This window comes from Zea mays, chromosome 4, assembly GCF_902167145.1.
Source record: "Zea mays cultivar B73 chromosome 4, Zm-B73-REFERENCE-NAM-5.0, whole genome shotgun sequence".
NCBI lineage: Eukaryota > Viridiplantae > Streptophyta > Magnoliopsida > Poales > Poaceae > Zea > Zea mays.
This window is the reverse complement of record NC_050099.1, coordinates 6,143,236-6,162,222: the sequence shown is the minus strand read 5'-3', so window position 1 is coordinate 6,162,222 and position 18,987 is coordinate 6,143,236. Positions and strand designations below refer to the sequence as shown.

Below are 18,987 nucleotides of genomic sequence, written 5' to 3'. Positions count from 1 at the left end.
AGGCGCGGGAAGGAAGAAGAAAGAAGAAGCAAAGCAGAAGGAAGAAGAAAGCCGGCCGCGCGGCCGGTTAAAGTTAGTTTCTTTGCCGAGTGCCCGTGATCCGGCACTCGGCAAAGATTTTTTTAAAATTTTAAAATATTCTTTGCCGAGTGCCAGATCAGCGGCACTCGGCAAAGAGTTCTTTGCCGAGTGTCCCCCGTTGCGGCACTCGGCAAAGGTTCTTTACTACCTCTTTGCCGAGTGCCACACATCTAGCACTCGGCAAAGAAGTCTTTGCCGAGTGTCAGTCCTAGACACTCGGCAAAGTGCATTTGTATTTTTTTTATTTTGTCTCCCAAACTTTTTGTGGTATGTTCCTACACTATGTAGATCTACATGTATCATTTGTGGACAATTTTAACAGAGTTTGAAATAGCTAGTAGATTTAGTTTGTTTATTTGAATTTCTTCGGAAAATTCAAATTTGAACTGCAGGTCACTCGAAACTTGGAAAACCGTGCATGAAAAAAATGATATTCATGTTACTTAGCATAAGTTACGACCGATTCCATGAGCGGACCGAAAACTTCGAGCAACCTGCTCACTAAACATGGCCGTGAACTTGCCATCCACATGTTTAAAAATTGTATAAAACACAAACAAAGTCAGAAAATCATGAAACTTGTCCACATGTCATGATATCATATGCACAGGTTGTGATAAAAAATTGAGAATGTTTGGACAAAGTTGTGAGACACTATGTGTAGAAACCTAAGAGAACTACACATGAAATCATAGAGTTTCAATGTGGATCTCTTAGGTTTGTACACATAGCGCGTCATAGTTTTCTCGAAATTTTTTCAATTTTTTATCGCAGCCTGTACATATGATATCATGACACGTGGACAAGTTTCAAGATTTTCTGACTTTGTTTGTGTTTTATACAAGTTTTAAACATGTTGATGACAAGTTCACGACCATGTTTAGTGAGCATGTTGCTCGAAGTTTTTGGTCCGCTCCTGGAATCGGTCGTAACTTATGCTAAGTAACATGAATATCATTTTTTCATGCACGGTTTTCCAAGTTTCGAGTGACCTGCAGTTCAAATCTAAATTTTCCGAAGAAATTCAAATAAACGAACTAAATCTACTAACGATTGAAACTCTGTTAAAATTGTCCACAAATGATACATGTAGGTCTACATAGTGTAGGAACATACCACAAAAAGTTTGGGAGACAAAATAAAAGAAATAAAAATATACTTTGCCGAGTGTCTAGGGATGGCACTCGGCAAAGAGTTCTTTGCCGAGCGTCAACTGGGCGACACTCGGCAAAGAAGACTCTTTGCCGAGTGCCAACCGTTGGCGCTCGGCAAAGACTGACGGCCGTCAGCTTTAGGACGGCCGCTGACGGCTCTTTGCCGAGAGCCCCATGTGCCGAGTGTTTGACACTCGGCAAACATGGATTTACCGAGTGTGGACCTGTACCGAGTGTCCTACGCTCGGTAAAGACGCTCGTTACCGAGAGCCGAGCTTTGCCGAGTGCGCCACTCGGCAAAGCCGTATTTGCCGAGTGCCCGAGAAAAGGCACTCGGCAAAGCGGCCGGCACTCGGCAAAGGCTCGGATTCCGGTAGTGAAACTACTTCACTAAGGGCCTGTTCGTTTCTGCAGAAACGCACCAAGAATTATTCCTGTTGATCAAAACTTATACAAATTAGAGAAGCAATCCGGCTTGAAACAGTTCCGGTACTCCATTCCATAACAACCGAACGGGCCCTAAATGGACTGAAGCCTTTGTTTTGGAAAAATGAAACACTAGGAGGTAATTGAGTTTATAACTGAACATGTTATTCTTAGATTTGGTATTTCACAAACTTTAACTATGGTCCAGGGAACTTCTTTTATGTCCGACAAAAAGGTGCATGAAATTGTTAAATCTTTTAAGATTAAGTTGCACAATTCATCTTCATACTATGCTCAGCCCGAGTCAAGTAATAAGATATTGATTAGCCTTATAAAAAAGAAGATATTTAATTATCCTAGACATTGACATAAGGTTTTATCCGAAGCTTTATGGGCTCATAGGATATCTAAGCACAATGCTACTAAGGTGACTCCTTCCGAGCTTGTATACGGCCAGGAAGTTCTTTTGCCTTTGGAGATAAGTTTGAATGCCATTATGTTCACAAAATAAAATGACTTAGCAATAGGTGAATATCATAACCTAATGATGGATAATATTGATGATGTAATCGGTAAAAGGTTGATAGCTCTAAAGGAGATAGAAAAGGACAAACTTGCAGTTGCCAAGGCCTACAATAAGAAGGTAAAGGCTAAATAATTTCAAGATAGAGATTTGTTATGGAAGACATTCTTGCCATTAAAGACCAAAGATCGAAAGTTTGGCAAATGGTCCCCAAGTTCGAAAGGGCCTTATACGATTGTATAGGTAATTTCTGGTAATGCATATATATTGGAGACTTTGCAAGGTGAGAAGCTAACTAAAGCATTAAATGGTCGTTTGTTAAAACGATACTATCCTAGTGTTTAGCAAGACACCTAGAAGGTCGATGTTTTCACATTGAGTCTTTACTTCGGAATAATATGAATTGACATGTGCATGTCTTAATTGTCGAAGTATACAAGGTGTGCTAGGTGCTTTTGTCTCGTAAAACTCCGCCAAAAAGGTTGGGGGCATGTGTTGAGAACCTAAACTGGCACCCTCTAGACTGTCTGGCGTAGAAGCCCAGACTGTTCGGCGCAAGATAGTCTAGTGTGTTAGCCCAACCAATTTGGGAATAGATCAAAACATGTTCGGGTCATGATTTTTTGCGAGATTCAATCGATTATTCATGGATTTTGTTGGACTCTACCTAGGAAAGGGTCTAGACCTCCCCCTATTAGGGGTTATGGCCGATTGGAACAACAATCAATCGAACCCAAATAATAGTTTTACCTTATTTACATTCATGTTCTTAGATTAGACATAGTTTAGCCCTAATTGTAGCTTCCCAATCTCCAATCTTCGTCTCTACCTTAACTTGATGTGCTTTTAGATGGTCTGCCGATCCCAAAGCAATTCTATAATCCCTCCTTCCCGATAGGGTCACTTCGGGGAGGTGGGATCTAGGTACAGTCCGCTGCGAATAGTCTGCCTGCCAACCGCGGACAGTAGTCCGACCACTAGGGCCGAACAGTCCATCAGCTCGTAGATAGGAACTCAACGCACTGCACGTCGCTTGTAGACTCTAGGGTTCATCAGTATTTGGCCAAAAAGACGCCAACAGGTGGCTAGAGTTGGATGGCTGCATCTATCAGTAATTAATAGATCGAGGGCAACATCCTAGAGTGGCTGCCTCTGTTAAACATTTCACATAGGTGGACAGATTACCTACATTTCAATATCAGTTTTTAACTACATTTGAAAATTATTCATGCAGTAGTGAACTAGTGATAGTATCCCTTTCATGGGGATGCAATGAAACGCTAGGTCTTATCTCCTAATTAATGCTCCGTCTTGGCAAGCTAGCGGCTTAACCATTAATGCATGTAGGACCAATAATTATTACTGCTGGCCTGAAACAGTTCACGAAAAGCATAGTAAGTTATTGTTTGTCCTCTAATGTTTTCTTGGCTTCAGCCGCACAATCAACTTTACAAGTGGAGCTGAAATTGTTTTCGAAAACGTCTTGTGAATTCATGACTTTTCATAGTAACATGTAGATGGAGCTAGTAGAATAAGGTCATATTTCAAACCTCTAAAACTAATTGTTAATCAGCTAATAAGTTATTAGATGGATTGAGAGGGTATAACTAACAATTAGCTAGTCTATTAACTAGCTGATTTGTTCTAAATCTCTCAGCTGATTTTAGCTTCTAAATATTAGTTTTAGAATAGAGCCCCTTACAACTTCACCTATCATCATTACTGGTTTGTACCTTCAACTTCACCTATCATCAGTTTGCTTTCTGGCCCGCGTCTCCCGGAGTTGGCTAAGAATCGCTAGCTAGGATAAGTGTTCATATTCACAAATGAATCTTTTCGTTCTGTTTTTATAATGAAAATTTACAGTAAAACAAAAGAAAAACCTTACCTTAAACGGCCGTGAAACAGGATTAATTTACAGTACACCCACGAAAGAAACATACAAAACCAAGTATAGCCAAACCAAAGTCCTTGTTATTACTGGACCAAGTTTTCAGCTCATAGCTAGTCCCAGTTCTTGTAAACATAAATTTGAAATCTGGGAAACTGCAGGATAGTGAACATAAAAACCGATCAAATAGCAGTACAGAGGTAAGGAACGAGCGATGCATGCCAATATGCCATGCGAACCTACTGCAGGTACACATCGACCTCCACGACGCCTCCCTTGGCCAGGTCGTAGTCGTAGCTCCTGCTGAGCGCGTAGCCCCGCGCGAGGCGGAACCGGCCGGTGCCGCCGACGACCACCGACTCGCGCACGGCCAGGTCGGTGTCGACCCTGCCGCTGACCACCAGCGAGCTGCCCGCGTGCTCCCCGGCCTCCAGCACCAGGTGCATGCTCAGCGCGTTGACGGAGCCGCGCTCCGCCACGCGCACCGTGAACCCCTGCGCGGTGCCGACGCGCGCGCTGCCGCGCCCGGGCCCCTCCGTGAGCGCGTTGTTCATCACGGCGATGTCGCCGAACCGGCGCGGGTGCTCGTCGTCATCGCCGCTGCCGGTGGCGGTGGCGGTGGCGGTGGCGTTGGAGAGCGGCGGCCTTCCGGGCACGATGAGCGCGGCCGTCGGGTTCGCGCCGGTGTACTGGTCGTGCATGAAGAAATGGAGGTGCGTTCCGGCGGTGCCGCCGCCGCCGCTGAGCGTGCCGTGGCGGAAGTAGGTCGCTGCGGCGACGAGGATGGCGGTTGAGACGAGGAGGACTGCTGTAGAGGTCGTGCTAGCCATGGCTGCTTAGAAGAGGAAGACTGCTGTATAGTGCTATGCACTATGAACTATGAAGTGAAGTATGAACACTAGCTAGTCAAGAGAGGTCTCTCTAAAAGCGGAAACGAAATGGGCGCGTTAAGTTCTGGGTACAATTTCGCAAAGAATAAAAAAGTTGTGGATACCATATGATTATATATATAATTCGTTAGCAGGTTCGAGCTACTACATAGTCGTCGCTCCCAATTCTCTCATGAAAAGTCACACCACGTTTAGGGCGTGCAAATGGACCGCGAGACAGCGAAAGGTGGGGGTAGATGGCGGTGACAATTGATAAGGTTCATGTGGACCCCACAACAGTAAAAGATAAAATTTTCGACGGCCAAAGCCGTCGGAAATAAATCCTAAACCATCAGATCCGACGGACAAAGTCTTATGTCCGACGACACCTGTGTCCCTCGATCGCAACGGGTCGGAAATAAGGTTATTTCTGACGGGCCGTCAGAAATAGCTTATGTCCGACGGCCGCAAAAGAGTCGTCGGCAATTACCACACTTTCACATTCACAATTACATTCACAAACATCAATTCACGTTCGCATTCACATTCTCAAATATCAACTCACATTCACAAACACATCGCAACAAGTCTTTAACATCAACATATAGTTCCAACATGCATCACACATAAAATCTTCATAGTTCAACATTCACATAATATCATCATAGTTCGACATTAACATAGCCTTTGACATCAACAATGATATAGTTCCAAATCAAACACAGTTGAAGAACTGTCAAACATATCCGTCACACATAAAAGCAATTGCGCTGCATGCTTTTACCCCTTCCTCCGAGAGCTTAGTTTGTAGATGGATTCGATCAGTTGGAATCTTTATCTCTGCTCTGCCTACTGTGCTGCGCTGCCTATAAAAGCTGAGGGAGCATAGCTGACCGGGCCCCTGACGCCAACCCTAGCTAACACAAGCAGCCGCTACAAAAAGAAAAACATAGAGAAGCCGCCAGGCCACCACGCCTCTAGCCAGGAGAGAGAGACGCACGCATGACCAGACGGACGAGTAACTCCAAGCGCCGAAGCCATGAGAGCAGTCCAAGCCCGCCACAAGCCACACGCAGTAGAGGAGGACCCAGCAGCTTCCACTCAGCAGATCCAAACACAGTTACAGCTAGCATTCACAATCACCTAACAACGTTTCGCCTATCAAAACACCGGATCATAGGCTTTCAGTGCATACCAGAAAATCTGATGGTTATTCCGGATGACGAAGCCCCGAACCATACGCTTATTGTGCTTACCGGAAGATCGGATGGTTATTCCGGATGATTAAGCCCCAGACAAAGCACTTACGGTGCATAGCGGAACATTCGAGGGTTATGTCGGGTTGATTTGGTTTGATAATCTGATGTACGCTTTAGATTAATTTATTAATTAAGATCCGATGGTTATACCGAATTGATTTAATAATCCAATGATGCATACCATATTAATATAATAATTAAGATATGATATATATATGTGATCTGAATTAAAATTATGTCAAAGTTATGAATGGGGAATTCTCCCCACCCAAAAGTGCAACATACTTTTAGTACTCATGATTAGCTAAAGAAGATATCCAGCAGTATAAAAAACACTTTATGGGTTTCCTTTTTAATTTTTGAAGGAATTAATTGTATCAGTCAACATATGATTTGTGTCATAGATGCTCACATAAATTGTGCTTGCATACTTCTATTTTCTATGACATGTGAGTGCAGGCTATGTTGGTTCTAGTTTTATGACCTACACCTAATAAACCATCGAATTAGTAACAAGCTTTCTAATTTAGTTAGATTTACAATTTTAGAACATGCACTTTGTCGGATTCTACACATTGAAGGAAAATGCAATCTATTGGACTAAGATACGAGTCCAAGTGACGCACCAAGTGCTCTCTGAACAAAACAATCGAATGGCATTGGCCAATTGGTACTTTAATCTTGGTTCTTCACTTTTACAACTAAACAACCCAAATATAAATATTATTTGAGTGGGTTTGGCGTTCATCAGCAACATTCCCATCTTTAGTAATGCTACCTAGCATAAAAGTGAGCTAGCACGTTAGGCAGCCGATTCCATGCAATTTTTACGTCCCTCAAAAAAAATTCTTTGATATATTTATCGTATAATAATTTAAACTTTACGTTGGTCATAATTTTCAGCCAATAAGTTCAATAATTTGGTGTTTGCCATATCGAAATTGTTACTCATAGGGTCCAGTTGATTTAATGACCTTGGTGTTGTTAAGTTCACGGGTTCATAGAATTATACATGTCTACAATGCTACATTTGTGTGCAAAATTTAGTTTCTTGTAAAAAATACATGTGTGGAATATTTACCAAAAAATTATAATGTGGTATGAATTTGTGTGAGCATGTTTGGACACAGTTATAAGTTTACTCCTAAACTTATATTATGTTTTGCTTCGTGCAAGTACAACTGATTTGAATATTCATGGTCAAAGCATGTGTCCATCACTATATCAAATCAACATACCATATATGTATGTACTCAACAAAAAGCGCAAATAGTCACATCTATCTTATATATACACCCTCACACACCCAAACAATAACATTCAAGAGGTTGGGCTAGGACATCATTGGGATGATGAAGTAATATTGTATTGTCTATGTATTGACCAAGCATGAGTTTATAATTACGATTTGATGTTTTCAATTATTTATTTGATGAACATAGTTCAAAAATATATCGAGATAAATGTCAATCAATATATTGATTATTTCTAGGAAACACATGCCGGTATGAGGGCACCATTATCGATTACATCTCATATGTAATCTAAAAGATGGCACCTCCAACGATGGGTTGCTGCCACGACAAGGCAGGGTTCATCAAAGAGAACTGGCTGTATGGTAGCAATTGTTGCTGCTGTAGGAAGGCAGTGACCAATGGGTTAGGCACTGCTAGTGGATTAAGTAACTGTTGTCGCTGTTGTAGGTACGCAGCAGAGTTCGACACAGTCAGTTGGTTGAATGGAAGCAGCTGTTGCAAGTAGGCAGCAGGGTTTGCCACAGCTAGCTGAGTCAGAGCTGGTACAATCTGTTGCAGCAATTGTTGTTGCAGGTATGTAGGTGCATTACCCACAACGAGAGGGCTAGATGAAAGCAGTTGTTGCTGTTGTAGGTAGGCGGCAGGGTTCACCATGGCTAGTTGACTGAGCGCTGGCAGAAACTGTTGCAATTGTTGTTGTTGTTGGTATGCAGCTACGTTTGCCAGAGCAAGTGGGTTGGATGCAAGCACCTGCTGTTGCAAGTAGGCGACAGGGTTCACCACATCTAGTTGGCTCAGTGCTGGTAGGAACTGTTGTTGCTGTTGTGTTGCGATGGTTTGTATGGTTAGATGTGCCAAGGATTGTTGTTGCAATTGGTTAATTGGTTGTTGTAAGACGCTCGCCGCAAGCGCTTGTTGTAGCTTGTAGGCTTGCACAGCTAGGTGTTCGAAGCCCATTGAAGTAACTGGTCGGAGGAACTGTGGTATAATGGCACTAGGAGCAAGTGAGCATTGTGGAATAATGAACGCATTTGTTGCGCTCACAAAAAGGGCAAGAAGCGCAAGGAGGGCTAATATCTTGGTAGCCATTGTTGTTAAGTCGTTGCTAGGTAGCTTCGCTTGGTGTGTTTCTGAATGCTCAAAATATTATGGGTGATGGATTAACTACTGATTTGGGAGCTATTTATACAGGTGAGGTCTCAAATATATTTTTTGGATTTTGTCTTTTTTCCAAACAACAGATAAGGTATAGATGATATGGCATCTACTCGATTTCGACATTTAGTTATCCGCTTTATCGGATTATATGGTATTTGCTGGAAAGATACTTTCCACTACCTACAAGAAAAGGTGTCATTTTATATAGGAATTCTTTTCATCTACGTGGAATGACATGCATGATCTCTTCACCTTTACACATGTGACAACCTTAACATGATATGAATATGTAAAGTTTGCTATCAAAACGTTTATAAATGGATATTGTTGTAGTTATGTTCTGATGGTTAAACAAGCATAGTAGTTAGATGAGAAGTGATTTGACAATGAAGGAACCAATACTACAAGATTGAAACTAATTGAAATCCTAGAATGCATAGATGAATGCACACACATAGGACGACCAAAATTAGAATGATTATATCTAAATGTGGCAATTGGCGCACACCTCAAGTGTTCTTGATTACAACTTGCTTTAGTATTGTCTAAAAAAAATCGTGTATAACTTTTACTGAGTTCAAAATATATTCTGATGACAAAAAAGCAATACCAAGATATATGTCATGAATAATTCAATCGAACATATTTGATCTTCAAAATTTGGATAGATTTTCTAGAGAGTATGTCAATTTAGGGAAAACTAGTTTAGGAAAAAGGTAGGACACGCAACAAACTAGAGCGGAAGAAGTTTCTATTGAACTGTAACTGTTGATTCAAATAGATGTATACCTAACTTCAACAAATGGAAAGTAAAATCTTCCCATACCCTAAATCTAATAGAGAAATTCTCCATGGCTTAACGGGTATCAGACCCCATTGACACCTCTACTCCTAACGCTAACAACATTCTTCACTTCTAGCGTATGGCATCGACAATTGCTTAGTTCCAACATGCCAAAACTAACACTAAACAACCACCATTAGGCATGCATCACCCACTATGCATTATCGTGGATCTATGCAGGATCGGATCCTCCATCACTATTGTAGTTCTTTGTGGTAGAGGATAATTGGTGACAAACAGGCACCTACAATTTTGTGTTGGTGACAAACAGGCAGCTGCACAAAGAAAAGACTTTAGACGGTGGCATCTTTTGGTCATCCAATTGACGAGAGTCAAGGCTGCAGCACGGTAGCAGCAATTGCGCTGCATGCTTTTATCCCTTCCGCTGAGAGCCTTGTTTGTAGATGGATGCAGTTGGAATCTTTATCTCTGCTCTGCCTGCTGTGGTGCTCTGCCTATAAAAGCTGAGGGAGCATAGTTGACCGGGCCCCTGACACCAACCCTAGCCAACACGAGAAGCTGTCGTAAAAAGAAAAACACAGAGAAGCCACCAGGCCACCACGCCTCCAGCCAGGAGAGAGAGATGCACGCAGGACCGAACGGACGAACAGTTCCAAGCGCCAAAGCCATGAGAGAAGTCCAAGCCCGCCACAAGCCACGCACAATAGAGGAGGACCTAGCAGCTTCCACACAACAGTTCGCACGTGCAACATCAGCCAGCATCCGCATTCACCTAACAACATTTCCCCTACAAAACCCCGGATCATTTGCTTTCAGTGCTTACTGGAAAATCTGATGGTTATTCCGGATGACGAAGTCGTGAACCATACGCTTACTATGCTTACCAGAAGATCGGATGGTTATTCGGATGATTAAGCCCCAGACCATGCGCTTAAGGTGCATAGCGGAACATTCGATGGTTATGTCAGGTTGATTTGGTTTGATAATCTAATGTACGCTCTAGATTAATTAAATACTTAAGATCTGATGGTTATATCAGATTGAATTAATAATACCATCAGAATGCCGGAGGGACTTAAGAACGCCGGGTCCACTTTCTCTCGGCTCACCAAAACAGTGCTCGAGGGCCAAGTCGGCAGAAACATATTTACGTATGTGGACGACATCGTCGTCGCCAGCAGAAGCAAGGAAGACCATCTGGCTGACCTCACCGAAACATTTGCGAACATGCGGGACGCACGACTTCGCCTAAACCCCGAAAAGTGCGTCTTCGGCGTTCGCTAGGGGAAAATATTGGGCTACACGGTGTCGCACCATGGGATCGAAGCCAATCCAACCAAAATTCAGGACATCATCAACATGACGCCCCACAGTCAGCCAGAGACGTCCAACGACTAATAGGCAGATTGGACGCCCTCAACAGATTCATCTCCAAATCCGCAGAGCGAAGTCTCCCTTTCCTCAAAACACTCCGCGGCGCAAAAGACTTCGCATGGGGACCAGAGCAGGCGGCGGCCTTCGCCTCTTTGAAGCAGTATCTGTCAGAATTGGCGATTCTTACAAGCCCAGACCCCTCGCTACCACTGTTGCTCTACATCGCAGCTTCGCCGCATGCGGTCAGCGCATCACTGGTCTAAGAGCGGAATAGAGAGGGCTCGTTCAGGCAATGTCCAGTTTATTACGTCTCCGAAGTACTCACGACATCAAAATGCAATATGACGGAACTGGAAAAAATCGCCTACGCAGTTGTTATGGCTTCGTGCAAATTGCGCCATTATTTTGAAGCGTTCAAGGTCCGGGTCACCTCAGATAGGGGACTCAGCGAATTGTTTAGAAACCCGAAGGCATCAGTCCGGATTGCCAAATGGGCAGCCGAACTCTCCGGCTAACACATCACATTCAAACCCAGGACAGCCATCAAGTCACAAGTCCTGGCAGACTTCGTCGTCGACTGGACTGGGCCAATAACACAGCCGGACACGTCCGCGGAGAGGGTATGGACAATCCATTGCGACGACGCATGGTGCCATGCGGGGGCAGGCACCGCTGTAGTCATTACGTCACCCACAGGGGTCAAGCACAGATACGCAGCACGCCTCAGCTTTGCTTTGGAGTCTGACAGATGCACTAACAATATAGCAGAATACGAAGCTATCATTCTCGGCCTTCGCAAGCTAAGGCCACTTGGTGTCACCACCTGCATCATCAGAACAGACTCCAAGATAGTCGTCGGCCAAGTCGAGAAAGACTACACAACGAAGGACCCCACACTTATGCAGTACCTCGCGACTATCCGCAGTCTCGAAAGACAATTCAAAGGTTTTACCTTACAGCATGTGGACCGAGCCAAGAATGAGGAGGCCGACGCATTAGCCAAGGCAGCCGCCAGAGGCGAGGCCCTGCCCTCCGATGTATTCTACCATGTCATTGGCACGCCAGCCTTCCGCAGCCCAGAGGGGCTCCAAATAACCAATGACAGCGAGGGCCACCGCATAGTCAACCTCATCATGACCGAAGACTGGCGGGCACCAATAACCCTATTCCTGCAGGGGTACTATCATCCAACCGATATCAATGAGGCCAAGTGCCTCAAACATCGAAGCCGGGACTTCGCACTAATCGAAGGCCAACTTTACAAAAAGGGGGTCAGTCAACCCATGCTTAAATGTGTCACCGAGACCGAAGGCGTCCAAATTCTGCGCGAAGTCCACAGCGGGACTTGCGGCTCTCACGCAGGGCCCAGGGCCCTAGCCGCAAAGGTGATCCATCAAGGTTTCTACTGGCCCGCCATGATCTGCGCTGCAAATCGGGTCACAAGGTCCTGCGAAGCCTGCCAGAAATTTTCTCCACGCTCGGGAAGCCCTTCGCAATTCACAAAGCTAATCGCCCACACGTGGCCTCTTCAGCGCTGGGGCCTGGACATTGTCGGGCCCCTACCCACGGCCTAGGGGAACCTCAAGTTGACCTTCGTCGCCGTCGAGTATTTTACCAAATGGATCGAGGCGAGGACTGTATCCACGATAACATCGAAGACTGCCCAGAAATTCTTCTGGCAAAACATTGTTTGCCGCTTCGGAGTCCCGTCCGAACTCACAGCTGACAATGGCAAGCAATTTGACAGCCAAGACTTCAAGGATTTCTGCTTCTCCATCGGCACCAAGCTTGCCTTCGCCTCAGTGTACCACCCGCAATCCAACGGAGTTGTGGAACGCGCCAACGGTAAAATTTTCACAGCCATCAAGAAAATGCTCCTCGACGACAAAAAAGGAAAGTGGGCAGACCTGTTACCTAAAGCGGTCTGGGCGCTGAACACGACTGAGTTCAGGGCGACTGGGTTCACCCCTTTCCGCCTTCTATATGGATCGGAGGCCATGACTCCGCAAGAAATAAAACATGGGTCACTGCGGACAGTCGCGTCAGCCGTCCCCGACGTAGACGAACCTACTTCGAAGGACCTCATCGACGGAGACCGTGTCTTCTCCCTACAGGCTCTAAACAAATACCAAGCTCAAACAAAAGCATGGCGCGACCACACAGTCATCCCGAGGGAATTTAGCGAAGGAGACCTCGTACTCGTCCGGACAACTCGGACAGAGTCCCGGGGCAGGCTAGAGCAAAAATGGGAGGGCCCTTTCATTGTCAAGACGAAGGCGTCCCCCAGCGCGTACAGGCTCACAACGCCATCTGGCGAAGACTTTGAACATTCTTGGAACATTGACAATCTTCGCAAGTTTTTTGTTTGACTCCTTAGGGCCAGCTCACCCTTGTAATTCGCAAGACAGTTTTTATTCCGGCCCGCACTCTTTTCCTACCGGGGGGTGAGGTTTTTAATGAGGTGGAGCCATGTAATATACACGCAAAAAATCCCCCGCAAAAAATTACAACGTCGAAAGAAGACCGCATCGACAGTCTTCGACATTCGACAAACACGAAGTCACCGCGAGGGGCAGCGCTGGCTACCCTCACGTGCGACAGTCCGCGCAAAAGTCGCCTAAGGGCGCAGCCGGACTAGCACAACAAGTGCGCAAAACATGTCTTCCCCAAAAGACTATCCGTGCAAAAGTCGCCTAATGGTGCAGCCGGACTAGCACAAAAAGTGCGCAAAACCAGTCTTCCCCAAAATATTGTCTATGCAAAAGTCGCCTAAGTGTGCAGCCAGACTAGCACAACAAGTGCGCAAAATCGAAGTCTTCTCCAAAAGACTATCCGTGCAAAAGTCGCCTAAGGGTGCAGCCGGACTAGCACAACAAGTGCGAAAAATCGAAGTCTTCCTCCCAAGACTATCCGTGCAAAAGTCGCCTGAGGGTGCAGCTGGACCGACATAATAAACGTGCTAGACCTAGTGCACAAGTCCCCTACGGGCACGACCGTATCAGCTAAGGCACACAGCCTCATCATACAAATTATAGTTACATACGTACAACGAGGGCATCACACCTTACAATGGTTCAACCTTCGGGATGATACCCATCTCCCTATAGTTAAACAACATTATCCTCAGCTCCTCACCCTCAAACAGACTTCGCAATTCCCCCTCACCTACACTCGCCCCATCTGGCAAGGACAACAATTCCCGCCTACCAGCCCTGTCCACACGAAGACGACCACCCTCCACCTCACTCACTCCGCGCTTCGCCACCGCCCTTTGCCGCCTACGCCCAGCGCTCGGACCGAGAACCTCAGCACCCATCACACACGGCGAAGCCTCCGCCGCAGCCACATCCAATGCCGCAAAATAATCCAAGTCCTCATCCGAAGACTCTTCAGTCCACACCACCGAACTCACAGAATCATCAGACTCAAAAAACTTAGACACAGAATCACCCGAATCATTTTCCGCAACCACGGTCGAAGCCGCCACAAAATTAGCACTTTCAGTAGCGGTTGCGTACGCAGGCCCAAAACCCTGAACCTGCGCAGCAACCGAGGTTCAGTAACACGTAGACAAAATTTACAACCCCCCTAAACCTATTCAACTACTTAGCCACCTGCGCGGGCGCCTCCGCGGCCGTAGGGCCTTCGACCACCGGCTCCGCCACCACCTCATGAGCGCCTTTGACTGTCGGCACAGGGGCCGACACAGGGTCTTCGCCGACAGCAGCAGGCACGGGCACGTCCGATGGGCGTTCACCAGCATCCGAGGGCAGCACCGGTCTGCCCTCCGCAGCCTCGGGCGGCGCACTGTTTAGACCTCCGAGGTCTTTGACATCCTCAGCATGCGCCATCTGCAGCAACAACACACTCATTCAGCAAACCCACACGTACCCACATTCAATCACACGAAACAACAGACAAGACTTACATGCTCTCTCGCCCGATCAGACCGCTCCTTGACCGCCTCCCGGCCATGAGGACCCCACATCCGATCGAAGAGGGCCCCCGCAGAATCCTTCACCACAGGGTCTTCGACCTTAAAAATTTCGCGCCCAAAGTCTTCATCGGACCGGTCGAAGCCCTCATAGTGATTGCATCCCTTGCGGGACAACGCATTCATGGCCCCTTCGCAGGTGACGAGGGAGGCAAAAGACATGAATCCCTCCACGATGGTCGGGAGTGCCAGCAATTCCTCTTGCAGCCACTCGAGGAAGCGAAGGCTCGCTTCTCGGTCGGGCACCTCGAAGTCAGCAGTCCGCGCACCCAGCTCCCGGTATGAGTCCACGAGCTGTTTGCGCGTTCGCTCAACTTCCGAGCGCGTAGAGGCCTCGGCCCTCTCCATGCGGGCGTGCAGAGCGTTGAACCGCACCTCCCATTCCTCGGCGCGTTGGCTGGCGAGACTCCCCTCCGCCCACGCCAATTTGGCCTCCGCCTGCGCCGCCTGCACCTTGGCGATGGCCTGGTTGGCCTCCCTCCTTTCCTCCACCAACTGGCGCCGGAGGTCCATCCTCTCGCCCTCCAGGGCGGCCACCTTCTCCGCCAGCCTGTGGCTCTTGCTCTCCGCAGCCGACTTCTCCCGGACGGCGTCCGCGTGCTGCGCCCAAAGTCTCTCGACTTCGGCAGACACATCTGCAGTAAGGGCACCCGACGCCACGCGGTCGGCGAAGTCGGCCGCCTAACAGACACACATGAGACCACAATCCCCATGAAAGCAGGAAACACCGAAGTCCAGCTCAACTTACTTGACTTAGCTGCTGCGACGCCTCCCTCAGCCGGCGGGACATAGTGCCCGCTTCGTCCTTGACGGCAGTGGCCGCCGAAATCTCGCCGCCAGCGCTGAAAGCGCCACCCTTCACCCCAAGCACCGCGGTTGACGCCGTGGTTGCCACCACAGGTGGGACAACAACCAGTTGCCCCTCACTCGACCCTGCAACGTATCACCGGTCAGAATAAAAAAAATGCTTACCAACGAGATAGTCGTCCACGCTAATATTCATGCCGAAGTCGGCAACGCGTTTCCCCGTCGAAGGCAGCTCCCGGACCTTCACAGCTCCGTCCGGGGCAGACTTGGTTCCACCGGCGCCGACCGCCTTCCCGCTCTCCGGCACCTTGCTGGATCCAGGCGCGGCCGGCTTTGCAGCCAGCATCGGCTGGCTACCGCCGGGGACGATAGCCTTCGCACTCCCTCGCGCTCTCTTCGCTTCACGCCTAGCGTCGGGGAGCCTGATGACCGCCCGACGCTTCTGCGCAGCATCCTGGTGATCCTTGTTCATCACTATCGACACAACAACAGCAATATTCCGTCTGTAAGGAAACACTCTCAAGTCACGAGCCATGCGAGATGTAAAGAAGTCTTCGCCAGCCGCGCGGGGGATAGGAACGTTTTTGGGCCATCGACCCCCGGTAACCTCCAACATCCGCGCCGAAGACTCCCGGAGCTCGGGCGAAGACATCCTTCCCCCGGGGGCCACGCATGTCCCCATCAACTCCATAGCAAAACTATCGGAGACCCCCAGTTCTCCCACCGCAGTACCTAGCTTCCTCTTCTTAGTGGCTGGGGCGGCCTCCGACGCGGGGTCGTCTTCAGTCACAGCCGCTGGTTTTTTCCCGCTGTGGTCGACAACGTCTTCCCCGGGATAACCGCCATACGGCAAACAATTCAACTCGAAGACCCTATTCAGGCGGTCGTTGGATCCACGTATATCCCAACTCCGCTGGGCCTCCGTCTTCGGCACGTAGCACCCAACAATTCTCACCGCCCCATCCTCCGCCTCATGCACAACCGCGGCAGGATCCCGCCCTCGCACATCCAAAGCAAAAAGCGGACTTCGCACCTTCCGCCCGCCCAGGGAGGGCATCTCGCGAGGGCATACTTTGCCCAACGCCCATCCATGCGCCAAGGGCCACACCCCATACCCTATGAATTCCTCAACTAGATCGCGCCCACTACTCGTGCGGGCAGCGATCCGAAGGGCCCTTTCATTTTCATCATCCTCCGCCACTTCAAATGGCGGGTATGCCACATAGTAATGAGAGCACATAATGGCGGCAGGGAGCCCTGGGTGATCTTCGACTTCAGCCTCCGAAACATAGAACCAGTAGTCCCACCAGTTGCCCCACTTATTTTGGGCACAGGGGACCAGCTCCACCACTTCCATCGAAGTCTTCCCGGACTTCGGCGTGAAAGTGCATGATCCGAATTGAGCAATCTTATGTCCATTTTTTCTCTTCTGCCAATGCAGACCGTATTGCTTGGCGAAGACTTCCACCGAAGGCTGACCGCCATACGACGTCGTTGCCCAGACATACTTCGCCAACGCCACCACGGCGTTCGGTGTGAGCTAATGAACCTGGACTTTGAACTTCTGCAGAACCTCCGACATAAAACGATGCGCAGGCAGGCGAAGGCCGGCGATGAAAAATGCCTCAAAAACAACCAATTCGCCCTCGAGCTCGGGGACCTCCTCTGGCCCCGGGACTCGACCAACCCCGCCGCCAAAATACACCAACTGTTGCATATCTTGCACGCGGACCAACGACATCCGCGAAACACCGAATTCCACCGTATCACCCGGTCGTAATTCCGCCGCCGCCACAGTGCCCGAGAGATCTTCGGAAGTCGCCTTGGCCGTCGGCGTGGTCGCAGCAGACGAGGAGGAAGACGGCATGGCTACGTACCGTCGACGGCGGCGCACAGTCTGCTTCACGTGGGCCAGTTCTCCGACGAACAGGAGCAAGGAGGGCAGACGAGCAAGCGAGCAGTTTGACAGGGAGGCTAGGGTTTTCGCGGCGCGCAGAAAGGTAAATTTCAATCCCCGCCGCCCCCACCCCCTTTATATACACAGGGCGCGACGCTTCGGGAAGCCAGCAATCCAACAGTGTGGCGTCAATCAACGGTCATGTCAAAAACCCCCGCGGAACCACTTCGAGCGAGGGCAGCGTCTCCACCATCTAGCGACACCTTCGGCACCAAATGACTTAGTCGAACTGGTCCCTCGGAGGGCAAATGTTGGGGCGAAGGTGAAGACGTCACCCTTCGCTCGATATTCTACAGTATCCAAAAACACTTTATTTTTTCCTTTTTTATTTTTGAAGGAATTAATTGTATCAGTCTATATATGATTTGTGTCATGGATGCTCACACAAATTGTGCTTGGATACTCCTATTTTCTATGACATGTGAGTGCAGGCTATGTTGGTTCTAGTTTTATGAGCTACAACTAATAAACCATCGAATTAGTAACAAGCTTTCTAATTTAGTTAGATTTACAATTTTAGAACATGCACTTTGTCGGATTCTACACATTGAAGGAAAATGCAATCTATTGGACTAAGATACGAGTCCAAATGACGCACCAAGTGCTCTCTAAACAAAACAATCGAATGACAATGGCCAATTGGTATTTTAATCTTGGATCTTCACTTTTACAACTAAACAACCCAAATATAAATATTATTTGAGTGGGTTTGGCGTTCATCAGCAACATTCCCATCTTTAGTAATGCTACCTAGCATAAAAGTGAGCTAGCACGTTAGACAGCCCATTCCATGCAATTTTTACGTTCCTCAAAAAAGTTCTTTGATATATTTTTGGTATAATAATTTAAACTTTACATTGATCATAATTTTTTCAGCCAATAAGTTCCATAATTTGGTGTTTGCGTATCGAAATTATTACTCATAGGGTCCAATTGATTTAATGACCTTGCTGTTGTTAAGTTCACGGGCTTCAAAGAATTATACATATCTAGAATGCTACATTTGTGTGCAAAATTTGGGTTCTTGTAAAAAATACATGTGTGGAATACTTACCAAAAAAATATAATGTGGTATGAATTTGTGTGAGCATGTTTGGACGCAGTTATAAGTTTACTCCTAAACTAATATTATGTTTTGCTTCGTGCAAGTACAACTGATTTGAATATTCATGGTCAAAGCATGTGTCCATCACTATATCAAATCAACATACCATATATGTGTGTACTCAACAAAAAGCGCAAATAGTCACATCTATCTTATAAATACACCCGCACACACCCAAACAGTAACATTCAAGAGGTTTGGCTTGGACATCATTGGGATGATGAAGTAATATTGTATTGTCTATGTATTGACCAAGCATAAGTTTATAATTATGATATGATGTTTTCAATTATTTATATGATGAACATAGTTCAGAAATATATCGAGA

General features: G+C 47.2%; 2 protein-coding genes across 2 annotated transcripts; both read right to left on the bottom strand.

The window, feature by feature from the left end:
• Positions 1 to 4,003: 4,003 nt before the first annotated feature.
• LOC103652771 (dirigent protein 1) lies at positions 4,004 to 5,081 on the bottom strand. Its single transcript, XM_008679732.4, has one exon. The coding sequence runs from the start codon at positions 4,903 to 4,905 to the stop codon at positions 4,315 to 4,317; it is 591 nt and encodes a 196-aa protein (XP_008677954.1). The 5' UTR covers positions 4,906 to 5,081; the 3' UTR covers positions 4,004 to 4,314.
• Positions 5,082 to 7,657: 2,576 nt separating this feature from the next.
• On the bottom strand, positions 7,658 to 8,616 carry z1C1_8 (alpha zein). Its single transcript, NM_001112530.2, has one exon. It carries the CDS (start codon positions 8,546 to 8,548, stop codon positions 7,748 to 7,750), a length of 801 nt encoding a protein of 266 aa, NP_001106000.2. The 5' UTR covers positions 8,549 to 8,616; the 3' UTR covers positions 7,658 to 7,747.
• Between the last annotated feature and the right edge of the window lie 10,371 nt (positions 8,617 to 18,987).

Bases quoted from the DNA above. Each gene is read 5' to 3' on its own strand.
- z1C1_8 (NM_001112530.2), bottom strand. From the start codon at position 8,548: ATGGCTACCAAGATATTAGCCCTCCTTGCGCTTCTTGCCCTTTTTGTG.
- LOC103652771 (XM_008679732.4), bottom strand. From the start codon at position 4,905: ATGGCTAGCACGACCTCTACAGCAGTCCTCCTCGTCTCAACCGCCATC.